The following is an 18,833-nucleotide window of genomic DNA, read 5'->3' as shown; positions in this document are numbered from 1 at the left end:
CATTCAATTAAAGTGTGTGTGTGTGTGTGTGTGTGTGTGTGTGTGTGTGTGTGTGTGTGTGTGTGTGTGTGTGTGTGTGTGTGTGTGTGTGTGTGTGTGTGTGTGTGTGTGGGTGTGTGTGGAGGGGTCATTTAAGGTATTTCCAGACTTTGGTCTGCCTCTCATACTGCCAAAGTTGGACTCTAGTAACTTCATAGCGCATAATGTAGGAAGCTTATCACTTCATAGTTGGCTAAAGGTGCCTCCTGAGACCTATTAAAGCTTTTAAATAAAGTAGCATCTTCCATTGACCTCATTAGTAGCACAGCTATGACGCAGGCCAGCGGTGAAAAAGGTTTATGGGGGGGCTGGTGATGTTCCTCTCGACTACAGAGAGCCGACACAGAAGCGTGATGTCAGTCCTGACCTTTGAACTCTAACTCAATTGAAAGCTTTTTTGCCACTTAATCACTCAGCCGATGCTTCAATCCAATCCGTCTTACAGGGAATTTGAGATACATTAGGGAAGACTTGAGGGAGCAGTGAAGCATCCTTCTCAATGACTTCCTGTCCAAACAGGAAGTATCAACCCATGTCTGCGTCACCAGCCAGAAAGTAAACACAGCATCGAACAGTGTTTCAGTGAACACCATTAACCTTACATGCAGGCATACAAAGACCCAGAATTAGTAATAGTAATAATAGTTCTGGTTCTATCTAGTTCTGGTTCCATCTAGTTCTATCTAATTCCATCTAGTTCTATGGTACCTAGCATTGGGTTGCATCTTATCCTAGCTAGCTTTATTGTATACAGGGAATGGGTTAAACTAACTATTGTTAGTGCTTGGCACCTGGTTCTATGAAAATCTTTACTGTACCGACAGCGATATATTGTTGTTTCTCTTTCTTCTGGCAAATGTTATTGTAAATCACTTTAGATAAAAGCATTTGCTAAATGGCCTGAATGTAAATGTCAATGTAGTTCTGGGACGGGCCCAATAGGTTTGCCCAACAATCAATGCTAGCTTTTAGCGGTGGTTGCGCGCTACGTTCGGCACCCACCACGCCGTTGACGGACAGCAGCTGGTCGCCGCGCTTGAGCCCGCCCTGCCGCTCGGCCACGCCCCCGGGGATGATGCGGGAGATGTAGATGGGCGAGTTCTGCTCCTTGCCGCCCATCACGTTGAAGCCCAGGCCCTCCTCCGTCTTGGGCAGCTCCACCACGCGGGGGTGGGAGTGGCCCTCGCTGGCTGCGAACGCCGCAACCGTCGCCTGGGGAGAGAGGGGAGGGTGGAGGGGAGGGAGGGGGGGGAGAGGGGAGAGGGAGAGAGAGAGAGAGAGAGAGAGAGAGAGAGAGAGAGAGAGAGAGAGAGAGAGAGAGAGAGAGAGAGAGAGAGAGAGAGAGAGAGAGAGAGACAGAGAGAGAGAGAGAGAGAGAGAGAGAGAGAGAGAGAGAGAGAGAGAGAAAGGAGGCACACAAGGAGAGGGGGAGTGAGAGAGGGAGGAGGGGAAGGAGAGTAAGGGAGGGAGAGGGAAAGGAGGGGAGGAGAGGAGAAGAGAGAGAAGGGAGGGGGAGAGAAGGACGGAGGTGGAAAGCAGAGAGGGAGGCAAGATACACAAGGAGAGGATGAGGGGAAGGAGGGAGAGAGGAAGGGGAGGGAGAGAGTGGGAGGGAGTTGGTGAGAGAGGTTAGAGAGGTGGAAGAGCACAGATAATCCAAAAGTGTATTCGCTGCATCCTTCAAAATGGACGTTGTTGAAGTTTGAATCCCTTATGGGTCCACGAAGGGATCAAGCTTTTCTCAGATTTTTAAAGGTATGAAAGGTCAAATCTTAAAGGATAAAGACTACAATCTGGCCCAATCCCATTTCTGAGTTTTACCCCTGCCCCTATTTTTCGACTGCCCCTCGCTTCTTCGACTTGCCCTTGGGAGGGGCAAGGGGAGGCTGTTGAAATCTGCCCCCATATCAGAGCATATTCACGATTTTATGCTTGTTGTACTGAAATGGTCTATAATACGTTGAAACGACATCAAACTGAGATAATTTTCATATTATACGTTTTCATATTTTTACTATCTTTAATAACGAAGAAAATACATTTGGGCTGTTCTTGTGTCGCTCTTGCTGTGATTCGCTGTGCATTCTTGGACATTTCTTTCTAGAACACGGTTTTAAGCGCGCCCCGGAAAAAAAAACAATTTTGAGGGCCATGTGGCCCCTACCAAGTGTCCCGACCCCTGTCCAGCAGAGGGGAGAATCGGTGCCTCTGTAATACCATCTTTTCGTTTTGACCGTATTTCGCCACGTGTTTACAGCTTCATACAAGCGGCATGCTTCCACGGCCACGTGACCTCCGTCGGCACGGCGACTATGAACGCCCAATGGCCGCGCTGGGTCCACGCTGTGCCCAGCACCACCACTGAGTGCATGGCCGGTTACAGTTACACCCTAAACACACCTTTAGCGGGCTGTTAACTCAATTCCTCCGGCGCACAGATCCCCTATTTCCTGTTCGCCAAAGTAAAAGCCCTCTCTTAACGGCTTTGATTCCTCACCTCCGCTCTTATCGGCGAGCTGATTTTATAACGGGTTCACCGGTGGAACGTGAAAGATGGGCCATGACTCAGACCTCCAGAAAAACTGGGCAAGGGAATTTCTGGTCCCCCGCGATGCTAAGCTACTGCTCCTACTGTTGAAAGGGAGCCATCTTCGGATGCAGCTGAAAGCCTGCAACATAACAACACAACAGAACCGCCGTCGCCCCCATGGGGAGTTGTTTCACAGAGAGGGCCGGGCCGGAGCCTAATGAGAGCCTTTCTCCTCATCTCTTGTCAGTGGGAGCTCGACTAACACAATGGCTGTCTCTCCTTCCTTTCTATTTGTTCGCCCTCGCTCCCCACAATTGGTTATCCGATATCCAACACCGAATGCCTGTATCCTCCCTCTAACCCTCTTCCCGATATTGCAGGGAGTGGATAACTCCCCACCACTCGCCCTTCGACCCCATCTCACCCTCGGGGGGAGGGGGGAATCGGCCCAGGTGTCCGGTCGTCTTTATCACTTGGAGGAGGATGAATAGCATTTTGATGAGAGCAAGAGAGCGAGAGATTGAGATAATGAGTACAGAGAGAGACGGAGATGAAGAGCGAGAGGCCGCGATGCATAGAGGGAGGAGGGGGGGGGGGGGGGGAATGAGAGAGATTGATGAAGAAGGAGAGAGCGAGAAAAGGAGCATCGAGAAAGAAGACAGAGAGACGGATGCAGAGATCTATGTTGGCAAATGTCTGTCCCTAAGCTGCTGACCACGTCGCTGCCTTCTCCTGGCTGTAAGCGCATGTATTCATCCACTCATCCACTCCTCTTCCTCATCATGCATGCTTATCCTCCTCCTCATCATGTCTAGAGGTTCACCTTGTTGTTTGAGTTGTACCCCCACACCCCAACTCCCCCCCTCCTCATCCTGCCCTTCCGATTTTAAACAGTTTTTCTCTGTTCTCCCCCTCTTCCACCTTTGCCATTCACTCTGCTCCCTCAATCCCACTCTGCTCCCTCAATCCCACTCTGCTCCCTCAATCCCACTCTGCTCCCTCAATCCCACTCTGCTCCCTCAATCCCACTCTGCTCCCTCAATCCCACTCTGCTCCTGCTTCAATCCCACCACCCTCACCTCCCTCTCCACCTCCCCCCCTCCTCTCTCATCTGTTCCTCCCTCTATCATCACCGACTCACGCCTTTCAAAGCCCTTTAAGGCAGTCGCACCCCCTCCCTTCCTCTCCCTCTCTCTCCTCGTCTCTATTAAGATCCGTAATGGACGAACACCCCGGGTCCACGAAGAGGAATTGATTTAATTAAGGAGGCAATCACCGAAGAAACCGCCAGTAGCTCGGCTGAAGAAAAGACGGATCTCGCCAGATCAAAGCTGCCTGAAGCCACACGCGCACGACAGCACACACACACACAGTCACACACACACACAGACACACACACACACACACACACACACACACACACACACACACACACACACACACACACACACACAGACAGACAGACAGACAGACAGACAGACAGACAGACAGACAGACAGACAGACAGACAGACAGACAGACAGACAGACAGACAGACAGACACAAAGACACACACACACACACACGTAGGCAAGCACGCACATACCGACACGAACCACCACGTCTGTCGGGGAGCTCAACTTCTCAGAGGGACATATGGCGTTGGGGGACCCTGCGTTTCGTGGGATTTCATCACTTCCTTCTCCGCCTCAGAGTGCGGTATAGCCCTGTGGTGCGTGCCTTCTCACTTTAAGACCGAGAGGTGCACTCGATAAACAAAAGCAGAGGAGGAGGATAGCAGAACTACTATATGGAGAGTGGCTTCGATTTTCTCTGTAGTGTACCCGGTCATCAGGCTTTTATTTTCCATTTAATATCGGACTTCTCGCATTCGATTGTTCAATTTGTAGCCCCCCGGAGGAGCCAAGTTACGCTGTTTAATTACTCAGCCCGGGAATAATCCTTCTGCCCTGTAACAATAATCTCATTTTCTGAATTTATGGATTATTCTGCGCACTGTACACAAGCCCACGTTGATATTTAATTTGAACTGATAAAAAAAAAAACTTGGGAATCAACTACTGTATTTCTAAGCGGTGAGGGAGCAAGCATTTGCAGAAAGCATTGAGGCTTCAGGGTTCTGCATTCAACCAAACATCCATCGGTGGTGAGCTTGCTGGAATGAGTCCCAGCAGGTCAACTCAGTGGCTTCCAGTAAGAGGTGTAGGTGGGCTCCCATATCCGACCCAGAACCCAAACACTGTCACACAGTTGGTGGTGACTGTGGAGGTCGGCGGTTATTTCCATCGGCGACTCAACATCCACCCCTCCCGAATCTCACTCTCCATGCCTTCCATCGCTGTCACAGTTTTCCCTCTTTCCGTTTTGCCTCTCCTTTTTTCTCCTCTGTCTATCTGTCTGTCTGTCTGTCTCTCTCTATCTCTCTCGCTCTCTCTCTCTCTCTCTCTCTCTCTCTCGCATTCTTTTTGTCTATGTCTCTCTCTCTGTCTTGCTCTCTCTGTCTCTCTCTACCTCTCTGTCTCACTTTCTCTGTCTCTCTCCACCTCTCTCTCTCTCTAGCTCTCCCTCAAGCTCTATCTGTCTCTCTCTCTCTAGCTCTCTCTGACTCTCTGGCTCTGTCTCTCTGTCTCAATCTCTACCTCTCTCTACCTATCTGTCTCTCTCGCACTCTCTCTCTCTACCTATCTCTCTCTCTCTCTCTCTCCCTCTCTCTCTCTTCCCCCTCTCTCTCTCTAAACACCCTAGAGCGCTCTGTATGTTTCCTCTCTCTCCTCCCCCTCCTTTTCTTCCTCCCCTCGTGATCGGCACCCTTCGTTAAAAAAAACACTGTGTCGACGTGGTTGCTCCCAGCATAAGTTTCAGGTGTCACGGCGACGCCCTGGGAGGGGGGGGGGTGGCTCGTTAGCGTTGCGTTCAGCTGCCAGGCTCGTTATCTCCGCGGGGTTGGTTTTGGCAAGCAGCAGTGATTAGGGGAGCATTCCTGTATGGCTGCTACACCGTGTAACCATCACTGTTCTGCAAGCAAATGTCTCGAAAGTGGCCAAAAAGTTTTCTTCGAGGTGTTGCAGATGGCTGACGTCCAACCTGTCACAACCATGTGTTTAAAATGTCCATTTTCTCCAAGCTATTTTGATTACGAAGTCCATTCCTATGCTTTTATAACAAACTAATGTTGAGTAAATGACTGAAAAGGGCTTAGAAATGAACCCTTACCCTAACCCTTATTGGCAGAATCTAGAAGAATGATAACGCTTACTTTCTGACATTTATCCTGAGGATAAAGTGTGAACTCATTTGCATATATTTACATATTGGACTGTGATAAACTCAGTGTGCGTTAGTTGTGACGTCAAAATTTGTGCTCATCTATGCTCAGACTTCACTTGACAGCTGTTATTATGCAGCGGATGAGTTCAGTCAGCTAATAAAGCAATGTTTTGCAAATGTATGCCTTTCAAATTGACCAATTTACTGTAAAAAGTATCACAGAATAGTTTTCGACTAACAAAAAAAAAAAAGGTTTTTCTCCCTTTGTTGGGTTTTCTATCTGTCAGTATGCCATAGCAATTCATTGGAGATGTATAGCATTCTCGTAAATGTTGCTATAACTATAGTACGGAATATTTTAGTGCTTAAATAGGTCTATTCCGCCTCTGCCTATAAAAATCGTTCTTCAGTTAATGGTCAATCCACTCATTTGTTCTCTGGAACTTTGACTGTCTTAAATAGGGTGCTATATGGTGTGAAAAGCCCATAATAAAAGCGCTTTTGCTCAGAAGTGCCGACTTCACGTAAGAAGAAGACTACAGCCAGCCGTCCACCCTTATAACCATTAGATGTATTTATGGGTGTGCTGCTGCTGCTGCCACTCTCCTGGATGGATCTACTGGCTCCAAGATGGCGGCCACCATCTTACCTTGGCTGTGGCCCGCGCCTGGAACTCCGGGCATCCGTTGATTGTGATGGTTTCATGCATGTACTGGTAGACCTATAGGGAGAGGGGACAGAGAGGGGGTGGTTAGTATTGACTTGATTGATTGGAGTGGATTTGAACGATGTTGGGAATCGTAGTTTATAGCTTAATAATTGCCAAAGTCATATTTTGGCCAAATTGTGATATCTAACCTAACTCTCCTAACGCTGCTGTTTCACTGAGCCTCATTGGCTACTTCCTAAGCCAATCAGAGTTCCTTTTACGTTCCATAATCAATATCTGCCTCAGTCATTGATTTGACTTGGGCATTTTTTAGGCTAAATACAAGATAAACTTTTAAATATGATTTAGGCAATTGCTATGAGGCTAACGATATGTAGTATCTATGTCAAAGATACTGTTTATTAAATGATGAAAACAAGCGAATATTATGGGGATTTTTAGCCAGTACTTTTCGATAAAGGCTCATCATGGTGTAGGGTAATTTATGTTGGAAAAGGGATAGGATAATGAGATCGACAATGTTTGACTCCAGAAGTCCCAAGCCTAACCTGAACCACTGCTTGAATTGGAGTAAAAAAGGTGAGTGAAGGGCTAGTTATGGTTATCATTTTATATATAATCATAATCATTATAATCATTTTCAGATGTTAATAATTTAGTCGTTTCTCGTTCTTTAAAACAAACAACACAAACTGTTCTCATTAAAAAGTTCTTCAAATGGATTTCTCCCTCACTCACTCACTCACTCACTCACTCACTCACTCACTCCAGTGGATATTCCTCTGCCTCACCATCAGTGGTAACGTTATCAGAGTCTGTTTCGACACCTGAACACAACTTCTGGTGTTCTTCACCCTCCTTCCAAAGTATTTTTCTAAGTGTTAGCAAATGATACTAAGATCTGGGACGGAGAGGACGTCTGCGTAATCTACGTCAAATTAGAGGATATAACAAGCTGGAACGTCACCTTGTTTCTTTATGAACTACAGATTGAGTTTCTGATGGGATGCTGTTGCACAATGGCAGCTCTCAGCCTCCTTAGAAGTCTGCTAAAACACACAGGCTCATAATAGGTATCCACAAAATGAACCACAACCAGCCAAACTAGATTCAACAATAAGTGGCTTCAGGCAGTAATAAGGAATGGTAGTCCGGTTGCCAAATATCAGAAAGGGATGTTTCTCGGTGAGTCCCAGATAATTTCAAGACTTGCCTGTAGCCATCCTTCAGCAAGATAGCCCACTCTTTAACCACGTTACCGGTCGCTTTGGATAAAGGCGTCTGCCAAACCAATCATTACCCGCTGCCCTGAAGTCAAAGTATCTGGTCTGATTGGGTGTTCATTCACATCTCTAGTGCGCCAAAGCGGTGAGATTTGGGGAGAGGAGGCAGGTGTCCACTTTAGGGCTGTCACTTGCAATAACAGTCAGAATAATCAACACACAACATTGTGTTGATTAGCCACTTAGTTGCGGGCGTAGGCCTGGTAGTCCGGTTGCCAAATATCAGAAAGGGATGTTTCTCGGTGAGTCCCAGATAATTTCAAGACTTGCCTGTAGCCATCCTTCAGCAAGATAGCCCACTCTTTAACCACGTTACCGGTCGCTTTGGATAAAGGCGTCTGCCAAACCAATCATTACCCGCTGCCCTGAAGTCAAAGTATCTGGTCTGATTGGGTGTTCATTCACATCTCTAGTGCGCCAAAGCGGTGAGATTTGGGGAGAGGAGGCAGGTGTCCACTTTAGGGCTGTCACTTGCAATAACAGTCAGAATAATCAACACACAACATTGTGTTGATTAGCCACTTAGTTGCGGGCGTAGGCCAGACCATTTCGATATTCTGATGAGGCTTTATGTCCTCTATGACTTCCCTTACCTCTTCCATGGACGGTGGCTACAACCATGATGCATGCTAGAACACCTATTCAAAGTAATAATGTATTTGCATTTTATTTTCATTAAAGAGACGCCAGAGGAAGCAACAGTATCTCATGATACCTTAACTTTATTTTCATATCTTTTGAATTTATTGGGTATAGTGTGGAAAAGCATTTTTTGCTTTCTTCCTCCATTGACTTCCCTAAAACCCTTTTAGTCACAAACCATAAAACCTTGAGGTATTATGGACTACAGGAGTAGTCTTTAAAAGCAGCTTGCGGTCGTAAGTGTAAGGTAATCTTAAATAGACAGCAGTCATTCGAGTAGGCAGCCATGGTGCATCTTTACTGTAGTAACAGAGTTAAGATGTAAAGTTGAAGACAAATATTTACAGTACAGTGTGTGAGTCCGTCAAATCTCTAAGAACTCCTTTGTGTTCTCTTTGGCGCCACCTATGGTGAAAAGAAACGAAACGCTTAGACACAGAAGTGAGTTAAGCAAACCTGTACCGGGAGCTCCACCTATCCTCTCAGACAAAACTACTATTGCTTGAAAATGCGTCAAAACTCACCACTTGTGATTTGAATGCATGGAAGGGGTTTTGCCACCGACACTGAGGTTCATAACGTTAAGAATCCTGCTAGTGCAAGGTCATTCCTCAGTGGGTTGTAGAGTCTGTCCCCATTGGTTACCTCATTGGCCAAAAGAGAGGGACTTAAATGGCATTTACATAAATTGCTGTCTTTGAAGATCTTCGAGATTACCGCTTTAAGGAACATGGTTTCAAAGAAAATGGTCTCATTCCCTAAGGTTTTATCAAGCAAAAAATATATATTTATTCCGTCATTACAAGTCATTAAAATAAAAAACTGATGTGAGAGTAGTTGACATTTCCCTGTTTTATTCTCCAGGAAGAGGCTGTTTATTGACTCAGAGGAACAGAGACTAAAGACCTGGCACTGATGGATGGACTTTATTATTTTATGCCTATCTGACGCATAGACTTGAAAGGACTTTATATCTCTGAGTGAGAGCGACAGAGGAAGAGAGATATGAAGAGGGAGAAAGCTGACAAGAGACTGGCAACGATACAAGAATTGAGGTGGAGGAAGACATTTTATGGTGCACATGAATGAAGATAAAGTAAAATCCAAGAATAAGCTTCAACTTCTCGTCATCAACATTCAAACAGCAAGCGGACAGACGATTTGTCATCCTCTGGGATAAATGTTCATCATTCATTCGCAGTTGGACCTTGAGAGATCAAAGGTTGTTAGAAGTTCTGCTTTGCAATCTATGAAAACTCGTATTGTGGTTTAATCGTGAGCATCAAAAGTTTAAATTTCAATGTATTTATTGTTTTGATAGATAGCAAGAGAACATTTCTTCCCTATGGGTTTCAGGAGGGTTTCTTTACCATTTAGAGGTCTTAGTGGTTTTGAATATCGCTGCGCAGCCCTTCTGAATCTGACTCAGGGTGTACTTGATAGGAGAGGGTATAAAAATCTGCAAACAACACATTTTGTTTTCATTTTTGCCAAGCAAGAGTAGCTGATAGTTCAGCTGGCCGTATCTCTATCACAAACAACAACTGAAACATTACCCATCAACACATGCTGTTAGTGTCAAGCCAGCCACTAGTTTTTGGGAAAGCAGTAAATTGGGAAACATGTAAAATGCCAAATCTGCGCTGGAAATCTCACAATTATTTTTAACGGTGTTGCACACACACCCTTCTGGAAGTAGCTTGAATTAACTAACTCTGTATCATAATTTAAAAACGTGGGTAATCTTAACTTCCTGGCATTGTGTGCGGTTCCTAGATGCATAGTCCTGCTCCGTCCTCTATCAGCACCGGGAAGGTTAAAAAAAAACGGGAGATTGAATCCGTGCCTGAGACAGCCTCACGTTTTTTTTTCCTTGCATTCATTCTCCGCAGAGCGGACAACCTGAGGCCTCCACCCAGACTGTAATCTCCAAGAATAATGACAACCTCTCTCTCCATCTACTCTGAGACACTCTATTTCTTCATCTCTGTGTCTATGAATAACACAAAGGCAACACACATATGGAACCGAGACAAGAAGAGAGCGAGAGACACACACACAGAGTCTCTGTGTGTGTCTCTGTATGTGTTTGTGTGAGATTGTTTGGATTGTATGTCTCTGCTTGTAGCAGCCTGGTCCTTAGAGAGAGACAATGAGCTCCACAAGCCCCCAGGGCTGTTCTCCCACTGTGGCCACTTGCCCGTGTTGACGTTCCTCTTGCAAGGTATCTTCTCTGTCTGACGAAGTGTCCCACATTTCTTTGAACGCACACCCCCCGCCGTATATCCCCATCTCATACTCTCTCTCTCATTCTGGTTCTTGTTCACTCTCGTTCTTGTTCTCTCTTGCACTCTCTCTCTCTCTTTCTCTCACTCTCTTTCGTTCTCTCTCGTTCTCTCATTCTCTCGTTCTCTCTCTCTCTCTCTCTCTCTCTCTCTCTCTCTCTCTCTCTCTCTTTCTCTCGTATTCTCCCTCTCGACCCCATGCCCTTACTAGCCTCACTTTGTGTTTTCATGTGGTAAAGTTTTACTTGTCCTCTGACCTAAAGGCATTTTATATAATCACAACCCCAAAGAAAAATCCAACAGCTGTCATATATGCCCTTCGTTGGACTGATTTATCCGAGCATTTTACACCACTGAGTGCATACACTCATGCATACATTCATACTATTATCGGTGGAGCGAGATAGGACCACCATACGTATATCTGATTGTTTATGAACCTGTTCAGAGCAGCACTTCAGAGTCCATATTGGATCAGCCTAATGCGTTGTTGATCCAATATGGATTGCTGGTCGCTCTCAGCCTCTGTGCGTGCTCAACAGGGGGCATGTAACTGTTAATGCGACCGGCTCTCTCTGCTCATTGCACTGCTGCTAGTAGGTCACCGCTGGACCAGGACTTACATTAACCCAGATCCGTGACCACAATGCATGATGGGAGAGAGAGAGAGAGAGAGAGTGAGGGGGAGAGAGAGAGAAAGACAAAAAGAGATGGGGAGAGAGAGGGAGAGAGAGGGAGAGAGGAGAGAGACGGAGAGAGGGAGGGAGGGAGGGAGAGGGAGAGAGAAAAAGGCAAAGAGAGATGGAGAGAGACGGGAAGAGAGAGACCCGCAGGGATCACTCCGGCCCTGATGAAAGAGTTGTGCGCTACCACAAACAAACACGCACGTGCGCGCGCACACGGACACACAACACATAATGACTCAGAATGCAGTGACCCGGTGAGACAGATGATGTGAGACGAGAAAGTGGAAGAGACGGAGAGAAGGAGGATAGGGAAGGAGAGTCGGATATTAAACCGTCATGATTCCATCCTTCTATGTGTTGAGACTCCCGTTTTCAACAGGTCGCAGGTGGAGCTCCGACCCGGATCGTACTGAGCAAACACACAGAATGTAAACTCAAACCCTTCAAACGGGTTATCTCAGTGCATGATCTCAGCAGACCAGACGTGAAGATAGGAGTGTCTTTAGGACGAGTCTTTGATGTGTGAGGTCGAAGACTGCTTGATTTAGTGAGTGTTGACACTTCTCACTTCAGCCATCCCTCCTTCATCTCTCCTCCACCCGGTACATTGCCGTCTGCATCGCCCCCTCCTTCACCCACCATCACCCCACCATCATTTAGTCAACCACTCCTCCATTACATATCCATCATCATCTCAATCACTCCTTCATCAACATCTCCATCATCATCTCAATCCCTTCTCCATCTTTATCTCCATCAACCCCACCGTCACCTCTCCATCATCTCCATCAACCCATCTTCATCACCTCCATCCCCATCCTGCATCATCTCAAGTGAAAGATCATCTGTATTTCTTAGATATTAAATCGTACTGATAGTCTTGGTTCATGCAGTGCAAATCTGCGTTAACAACAAGACAAATACAACACAATGAATCAAGCCTAATTGGCATCGCATTATCATTTAGCATCCCTCAGAAGTCCAGAGGAAAAAAACACTGGTCACTAGCATCAACAATGGATGAGTAGGCTTGGCCTCTACTCTCTCTACTGTGTTGATGACAATTGCCAGTTACTAAGCAACATGACACTATAGAGTGACAGGAGGAAGGGAGGGAGGAGACAATATTAATATTATTATAATTTAAAATGCTTCCTCACATCCCCACACGTAAAGCCGACAATGGACCTGCACAGCTGGTGTTGTCAATTTTGAATGATCCATTGAAATCAGCGACCACCCACGCCAACCCGCGCCAAACGTACCATTTTACGCAAGATTACACTCTGAAACCTATTCGACATTGTCTCTAAATGGTCCTTGTGGAAAGAATGCTGTTCAAAACACTAACAAAGCAAACAGCTATCTGCTCTTTTGAAGTTCAAGGACACAATTGTACGCCGGTGCCGACTTTAACCCTAACACGCCCTCTGAAACGACGGCCTCTGTGAAGTGCTTTCAGGGGGGCTTAGAGCTGTTTATCGTGGAGTTTAATGCTTGTCCTTGACACCTCCTGCTTGTGTTGTGATGACCGGTTGGACAGCGCTGGTGGGATGATCCTATTACCTGTGGAGCCAAACCTTTTCATGTGAATATGAAAGAACCTATTCGAAACAGAAATGAAACGTCAAAAATGCCTCAACCCTCAAAATACTAAAGAGTCTGTTTTTATTCTCCTCACCAATGAACAGTATTTTGGGCAGAACTTGGTAATGTCAGCTTGTTGTTGAGTCTGCCAATATTATTTTACTGGGGCATATGCTGCACTGACTGATTTGGGCGACTGAAGGTTAAACACTATACTTACAAGCACATAACGGTCAGTGATTTTGTCATACTGCCTTTTCCATACCATGTATTGGTAAATGGTAAATTGTCTGCATTTATACAGTCACCAGTGTAACCAGTGGCCACTCAAAGCGCTTTACAATATTGCCCAACATTCACGCAGAAATTCACACACCGACGGCGGTGTCTACCATGCAAAGCGACAGCCAGCTCGTTGGGAACAGTCAGGGTGAGGCGTCTTGCTCAGAGACACCACAAAACTCAGCAAGGAGGAGCCGGGGATCAAACTAGCAACCTTCAAGTTATCTGCAAACCCGCTCTACCTCCTGAGCCACATGCCGCCCTGTACTGGGACATACTATTCTCCTTTTCTAGGATACTTAATAGTATGGTAGTATGGGCTTCGGAACGCAGGGACAGTGTCACTCGAACATGAATCAAGCTTGTTGTGGATACCAGGCCCAGCTGTGAATAGTGGAAAAAACTCAATGACGTGTTGAATTCCTATGGGATTGATTTCTCGTCCTCCTCCTCATCCTCCCTTCCTTCCTGTTCCTCCTCATTGAGACGCGCTGTCCCGTTCGTCACGCCGCATGCCGACTCACCTCCCGGATGGCGGTGCAGAACTCGCTCTGCAGGACCTTCTTCAGGGACTGCAGCTTGTGGCCCGGAACGTCGCCGGACTCCTGCAGCTTCTCCAGCAGCTCGATTGCCCGCGCAATGTCTGGTAGAGAGACATAGAGAAACAGAGGGGACGTTAAGCTGTGCTAGCATGTTGTAGCTAGCAACAAGAGAGAGGGAAGGAGTGAGGGGGAGAGAGAGAGAGAGAGAGAGAGAGAGAGGGAGAGGGAGGGAGGGAGGGAGGGAGGGAGGAAGGGAGAGAGGGAGGGAGGGGGGGAGAGAGAGAGAGAGAGAGAGAGAGGTGCCATGGTTATATGGACATCCTTACTGTACCAACAGCAATATGTTTTTTCTCTTTCTTCTGACAAATGTACTTATTGTAAGTTGCTTTGGATGGAAAAGTGTCTGCTAAATGCCCCAAATGTAAATGTAGAACAAGAGAAAACAGCAAAATGAAAGAGAAGGTGGAACTGAGAATGGGAAGAGAGCGAGAAAAGAGAACGAGGACGAGTTAGAGGGAGAAAGAGAGCAATAGAGACATAGAGAGAACAAGAGAGATAAGAGACACGTGAAATGAAAAATTGACTTTTTAACCTCGTTGGCCCAGTCCCATCCTTCACCTGTCCATCCGAGTTTGCCTCCAACGCTGACAACCATCTTTTTATTTTGGCTGAAAATCAAATAAACCTTCCTTCTGACCTGTTTGAATCATAAAGGATCAGAATCAGATTCCTCTTTTATTGTGTGCCATACTCATATAATATTTAACCTTTTGAACGCCATTTTAAACTGTATTCACGTGGGATGTCAGGTACACTCTGCCAGATTGTATTTTTTTAAGGACTTTGTTTAAAGACTTTGGTTCAAGATGTCGGTTTCACGTTGGTTTAGTTGGAACTTCATTCGCCCAAATCCCCCAACACAAAATACTTGAGTCTGCCAGATTTTATTTGATCAATGTCCATATAATCAAACACTATCACTGACTGCCAAAACAGCAGCTGTTTCTCATCTGATTGGCTGAGACCTGGCAGTGCTTAGATTTGATTGGTTACTATTATTGACTAACGTTATTAACTATGCAGTTGCTTCTTGCATTCACACGGTCTATAGTCCTCTTTTGTCGGAGTATGTTCACTCCGCACGGTTCAGACTATAGACTCCAGTTCGCAAAAAAGAAAATAAATCGATAGCGCGATACAGAACACACTGCGAGTAGGAAAGAAAGACAATAACTAAAGAATGGAGGAGATGTGAGTCTGCGATCTCTGGACAAATCGATGTGCGGGATGCAAGGTCGAGGCTAGGTTAGAGATACAGAGAGATGGAGGGACGGAGGGGAGAGGGAGAGAGAGAGAGGGGGAGACATAGAGAAAGAAGGAGGAGAGAGAGAGTGGGAGGGAATGAGATGGGGGAGTAACGAAGAGAGAGGGAGAGAGAGACTGAGATGGGGGAGTAACGAAGAGAGAGGGAGAGAGAGACTGAGTGAGCGGAAGAAAAGAGAGAGGGAGACTGAGATGAGGGAGGAATAGAGAGAGAGGGAGGGAGAGACTGAGGGAGGGGGAGTGAGGGAATAGATGAGAAAGGAGAGATCCACAACAGAGCAGACTTGTTTGTATTCGCTCAAAGCAAGAGAGAGGGAGACAAAGAGAGAGAGTGGGAGAGAGAGTGGTTGGTGGAGAAATGGAGAGAGAGGGAGACAAAGAGAGAGAGTGGGAGAGAGAGTGGTTGGTGAAGAAATGGAGAGAGAGGGAGAGAAAGAGAGAGGGTGGGAGAGAGACTGTGAGAATGGAGTAATGGAGAGAGAGAGCGAGGGAGAGGGCGAGAGAGACTAAGGGAGGGAGGGTGAGGGAATAGATAAGGAAAGAGAGATCCACAACACAGCAGACTTGTTTGTATTCGCTCAATGCTATGCATGAGAAAGCGTGAGAACAGCAAAGTCAAGGTGTTATCTGTTCTGAGTCGATGGGCTCTGCGTGTGTGTGTGTGTGTGTGCGTGTGTGTGTGTGTGGATGTGTGTGTGGTGAGGGGTGTTGTTTTCAAGGTATCCATTATGCTAGGGGGTAGTAGTCGACCCTGACTTTAAGGTCTCTCTCTCTCTCTCTCTCTCTCTCTCTCTCTCTCTCTCTCTCTCTCTATCCCTCTACTTCTCTCTCTCATTCTCTCTCTCTCCTTTTAAATTCAGCAGAGTGAGTTCGCAGGCTGCTGATTAATCCACCGCCGTCAGACTCCGTGGGGGGTCTCGTAAAAAGCCGAACTCCCAGAACCCACTTGGGGATGCATTCACACTTTACTATTTGGCGCTATAAATGGAAACTTTGTTCTGAGGAAACTTGTTATGGTGATGATTATGCATTTGGGATTGAGTAATAAATTTGAACAAGAGATGCGAACAGCTTTTTACAGCGGAGGCTTTCGCCTAACTACATTTGAAAGTCGTTACTTTTTTATAACGGTGTGTTTATATTTTTTGGAGAGCCCGAGGCTTTTCAGAGTAAGAGCGTCATTTTTAATGGCAACGCTAACTCATAATAAGTTTCATTCCCTGGCAGTCAACAATGTACATGAATAGTTGTTAGTCATACAACTTTATTAACATGGACCTCTTTATTGAATTACTATAATAATGGAATAAAAAAAAATCCTCTGCTCCCTCCCATTCTACCAGTGCTTCATTGGAACAAAACAACTTATTTCTGATTGGACGTTGTGTGGAGGAAGGTCAAAACATTCACTAAGTATTTACGAGTTCTACTTAAATATATACAACCTGATTAGCAGCAAAACCGCATAATAACACAAAATAGGGTACAACATGAAGAGGACGTTTAAAGTGTGCAGTACATTATCCACCTAGAAGATATGTTCCAAAAGCACTTTTCACTTCTCGCACACCTCTGCACACAACCCCCTCTACGAAACCAGCTCAAACCGGTTCCGGTGTTCCACCAGCAGATCTGCTTTGCTCATTTCCCAGCGTTTTGGTTTACATGACTGCATGCCTTCTCCTTACTTGCTCACAGGTCAACGGATCGATGCTTGCAACACAAACACTTCAGCACCCACGCACCGGCGCTGAGGGGAGCAGAAAAAGCTTTTAGGTGTGCAGTCTTGCTGGGCAAAAGTACAGAGAGTAGTGCTCTGTTGGTTGATACAGTATACCCACGCAGCCATCCCCAACGCCCATGGCCTGAGCAATGCTGGCATCCCTGAGCAAGAGGCCCTGAACCCCATACTGGTCTCCCAGCGCCGTCCATCTGAATTCACAGTAAGAGGCTCTGGATAACAGCGTCTGATAAATGGATGAATGGCATTTTATACAGCACTTTTCTAACCAGTGGCCAGTCAAAGCGCTTTACAATATGGCCTAACATTCACCCATTCACCCATTCGTGTCGACCATGCAAGGCGACAGCCAGCTCGTCAGGAGCAGTTAGAGATGTCTCGCTCAGGATCACCTCGATACTTGGCTAGGAGGAGCAGGGGATAGAACTAGCTCTACCTCCTGAATATGATAAAATATTAACAATACTGTCTTACAACATAAAAAAAGCTGAAAGGGTACGTTCCCCATTTGTATGCTTTCATTAGTTTTTCAGTGTGTTTGTTTGTAAAGACAATCAAGCTCGCACCTCAAGAATCCGTCATCTGACCCAGTTCTGTCTTGAACCTGCCACAATAAAAGCGTGGTGTGCATTGTTTGTCGTAGCCTGAAAATTGCTGTCTCATTACTGATATCAAGATTTGTGGTGACTGCAGGCGGGAAGCAGGCCAGTGATGGTTGTTGTTGGCACAGGCGTGGGCCAATCCCTGTGGGTTGTCATGATAATGCTGCTCAGCCATGAATCACTCTCGCGGCTCTCTGTAGTGGCCGTAGTGTAGTGTCTGAAGTGGGGGACAGTGTTGCAGATACTTCAAAATAAAAGCGCTGTGTGTGGTTTGTTTGCTTTCATCCGCGTTGGGGATGATTTGTTACGTATGCAAGTCACGCGCGCTCAAAGAGTACCTCACCATCAGCCAATATGGAAGAGAGGCCAATATAGAACAATAATATTAAATCAGATAAAACATATCTGTATACCCAGAGGCTTTTATACAGGCCCAATTATAATTATTGATGTTATTAAAACTGAGTGTGCAGAAGCCTTCAAAGGATAGCTCATAGTACTAGAACACAGTACACGGTACAAGTACCACAAATACCAAGTGAGTCCAGAACAATCCGAAGGATAGCTCATTGTAATAGTACTAGTACCAGTTCTAGTACTACAGGGGCGTAGCAAGCCCAGTACATCCGAAGGATAGCTCATAGTACTAGTACACAGTATACATTACCAGTGCAACACAGGCCTAGTGAGTCCAGTACAATCCAAAGGATACCTCATCGTACTAGTATACAGTACACAGTAGCAGTACTACAAAGGCCTATTGAATCCAGTATAATCTGAAGGAATCAAGCCAGTGATCTGTGTATAAAGGGATAACAACGCGTAGTACTGTCCCACATTGTTTCTGCTTGGAACAATGTCAGAAAACAAAGCTTCTTACAATCCAGTGGCTCTGTTAGAAACGATGGGTGTGCGCTACTATAATTTGTGACTGTTCTCCTCATCCACAACAGGAGGTCACTTGGACTAACCTTGTGCTAAATGACAAAAGGTAAATGTCAAAGAAGCCATACCACTATTGAATCTTGTAAAAACGGCTTAACAGCTTTACCATGTAGACGAAGAAGCAAGAAGACTCACGCAGTCAGGGCTACTCTCGCTATTTAGTCTCTTATCCAAAGCGACTTCAGATACAAGTCATTAAGGAGAAGGTGAGAGGCTTAAGCCATCCTGCTCAAGGACGCCTTAAATTGGTAAATGGACTGCATTTATACAGCACTTTCCTTACCATTGGCCACTCAAAGTGCTTTACAATATCACCTAACATGCACCCATTCACGCACACATTCACACACCAACCGCGGTGTCAACCATGCAAGGCGACAGCCAGCTCATCGGGAGCAGTTAGGGTTAG

The 18,833-nt window shown here is 46.0% G+C and overlaps 1 protein-coding gene across 2 annotated transcripts in view; it reads right to left on the bottom strand.

The window, feature by feature from the left end:
• Window positions 1–18,833, bottom strand: part of lin7a (lin-7 homolog A (C. elegans)) — a 38,900-nt gene that overhangs the window by 10,524 nt on the left and 9,543 nt on the right. For both annotated transcript variants that reach the window (XM_079755742.1, XM_079755743.1), the window contains exons 2-4: window positions 13,796–13,914; window positions 6,486–6,557; window positions 1,042–1,251 (exon numbers count right to left, since the gene is read on the bottom strand). In XM_079755742.1, the coding sequence (XP_079611868.1) occupies window positions 1,042–1,251; window positions 6,486–6,557; window positions 13,796–13,914 (401 nt within the window). The remainder of the gene's footprint in view (window positions 1–1,041; window positions 1,252–6,485; window positions 6,558–13,795; window positions 13,915–18,833) is intronic.

This window comes from Pollachius pollachius, assembly GCF_949987615.1.
Source record: "Pollachius pollachius genome assembly, chromosome: 18".
In the NCBI taxonomy this organism is placed as follows: domain Eukaryota; kingdom Metazoa; phylum Chordata; class Actinopteri; order Gadiformes; family Gadidae; genus Pollachius; species Pollachius pollachius.
The sequence above is the reverse complement of the archived record's forward strand: the minus strand, read 5'-3'. Positions and strand labels throughout refer to the sequence as shown.